This window comes from Chaetura pelagica, unplaced genomic scaffold (genome assembly GCF_000747805.2).
Source record: "Chaetura pelagica isolate M959 unplaced genomic scaffold, ChaPel_1.0 scaffold1535, whole genome shotgun sequence".
Lineage (NCBI taxonomy): Eukaryota > Metazoa > Chordata > Aves > Apodiformes > Apodidae > Chaetura > Chaetura pelagica.
The window spans coordinates 1,500-4,068 of record NW_009953336.1 but is presented as its reverse complement, the minus strand read 5'-3'; the positions used below and the strand labels follow the sequence as shown (position 1 = coordinate 4,068).

Genomic DNA, 2,569 nt, shown 5'->3' with positions numbered 1-2,569 from the left:
CAGGACACGGGGGGGGCACCAGGGACAGGGGGGAACCAGGACACAGAGGGGGCACCAGGGACAGGGGCACACATGAGGAGACATGGGGACACACCAAGGACATGTGGGGACACGCCAGGGACATGAAGTGACACAGAAACACAGGGGGACATGGGGGCACTGGGACACAGGGGGGACACCAGGACCCGGGGGGGACCTGGTGGGGACACAGGGATACAGGGGGACACGGGGGGGACACAGGGACATGGGGGGACACAGAGACATGAGGGGGACACCAGGGACACGGGGGGGGACATGGGGGGACACGTGGGGACAGACAGGGATGTGGGAACAGACAGGGATGTGCCAAAGACACGTGGAGACGTGGGGACGTGCCAGGGATACGCAGGGACACACCAAGGACATGTGGGGACATGTCAGGGGGATGCAGCGACATGTGGGGACACGCCAGGAACGTATGGGGACACACAGGGACATGCCAGGAACACATGGGGACACGTGGACACGTCAGGGACATATGGGGGGACACATCAGGGACCCAGGGACATGTGGGGACACGGGGATTCACCAGGGACATGGGGAGACACACCAGGGATATTCAGGGACATGCCAAGGACATGCAGGGACACCCCAGGGGTACGTAGGGACATGCCAAGGACACGTGGGGACACGCCAGGAACACGCAGGGACACGCCAAGGGCGTTTGGGGCAGCAGGGGGGGACGTGGGGGAAGATGCAGCCCCAGCCTGGGGCTCTACAGCCCCTTTGGGTGCCCTGTCACGGGGGTGGGGTGTCCTAGGACATGCTAAGCACACACCAGAGCACGTTAAGGACACGCCACAACATGCAAAGGGCACAAGGTGTGGTGGGAAGGGGAGTTTGGGGGGAACTGCACCCCCAGGGCTGCTCTGGGGCCAGAGAGGGGGCTCTGAGAGGGGTGGGGTGTCCTGGGACATGCTAAGGACATGCTAGAACACATTAAGGACACGCAGCAGCACACTAGGGACACATGGTGAGAAGGGGGGTTTGGGGGGAGCTGCACCCCCAGGGTCGCTGTGGGCAGCCCCTTCTGGGTGCTGGGAGGTGCTAGGACATGCCTGGACATGCTAAGCACATGTCAAGACATGTGAAGCCCCCTGGGGCAGGGGCTGGGGGGGCTGTAGCTACAGCTTCATCACGGGCAGCGTGAAGGGGGTGGGAGGGTCCCCATAGGCCACGCTAAGCACATGCCAAGCACATACTAAGCACACAGGAGGGTGTGGGGCTGTGCTGGGGGGGCTGCGTGGGGCCCGTGTCCCACCCCAGTCCGTGTGTTGTTCCCCCAGCCCCAGGGAGGGTCGGGGGCGCCGCACACGCCAAGCACACGCTAAGCACACGCGTGTCCCGGCAGATCTTCTGCGTGCACGGGGGGCTGTCCCCGTCCATCCAGACCCTGGACCAGATCCGAACCATCGACCGCAAGCAGGAGGTTCCCCACGACGGGCCCATGTGTGACCTGCTCTGGTCCGACCCCGAGGGTAGGGCAGGACACGTGTGTCGGGGCGTGTTGGGCTGTGTCAAAGCATGTTGGGGTGTGTCAGAGCGTGTCAGGGCGTGTCCCACCCCTTAAACCCTCCCCACCCCCTTGTCCTGCCCCCTCTGGTGTCTTGTGGCCTCCCCGGGGTCACACACGACACACATGTGACACACACGTGACACACACGTGGGTTGTGTGTCCCCCCCCATGTGACTCCGCGTCACGTGACAGACACGTGGGTCACATGTGCCCCCTCCCCAGCCCTCAGCCTGACACACGTGTGATCACAGAGCCACGTGAGCCTGCTCCGTGTGACACGTGTGTGTCTCGTGTGACACAAAAGTGTCTCCTGGGTCCCCCCCCATCCCCCAGCCCGTGTGGCTCCCGGTGACACGTGTCCCTGCAGGCACCTGTGGCTGCTCCGTGTGACGTGTGCACATGTGTGTGTGACGTGGGTGTGTGTGTGACGTGTGTTGTGTGTGTGAGACGTGTGTGGTGTGTGACACGTGTGTGTGATGTGTGACATGTGTGTGAGACGTGTGTTGTGTGTGTGAGGCGTGTGTGTGGTGAGTGACGTCTGTGTGTGACACGTGTGCTGTGTGACGTGGGTGTGACACGTGTGCTTTGAGACGTGTGTGGTGTGACGTGTGTGATGTCTCTGATGTGCACCACAGACATGTGATGTATGTGCTGCGTGTGGTGTGTGACGTGTGTGTGGTGTGATCAGTGGTGTGACATGTGCGTGACACGTGTGCTCTGTGAGACGAGTGTGTCACACGTGTGTGACGTGTGTGCTACGTGACATGTATGTGTGCCATGTGACGTATGTGTGCCATGTGACGTGTGTGTGGTGCGTGACATCTGTGTGTGACATGAGTGACACGTGTGTGGCATGACATCTGTGACCTGTGTGCCATGTGACATGTATGTGTGGGCTGTGATGTGTGTGCCACGTGTGCGCCGCGTGCCGGGTGCGTGTGCCCCGTGTCCCCCGCACTGACGTGCCCCGTGTTCCCCTGTGTCCCCCCGTGTCCCCCCCTGTCCCCCCATGTC

At 62.3% G+C, this 2,569-nt stretch overlaps 1 protein-coding gene across 1 annotated transcript in view; it reads left to right on the top strand.

Annotated features, from left to right (window-relative positions):
* Positions 1–1,390: 1,390 nt before the first annotated feature.
* Positions 1,391–2,569, top strand: part of LOC104389219 (serine/threonine-protein phosphatase 4 catalytic subunit) — a gene marked incomplete at both ends in the record, with an annotated part of 1,950 nt that continues 771 nt past the window's right edge. Inside the window, one exon of the mRNA XM_009998177.1 lies at positions 1,391–1,517. Coding sequence (XP_009996479.1) covers positions 1,391–1,517 — 127 coding nt within the window. The remainder of the gene's footprint in view (positions 1,518–2,569) is intronic.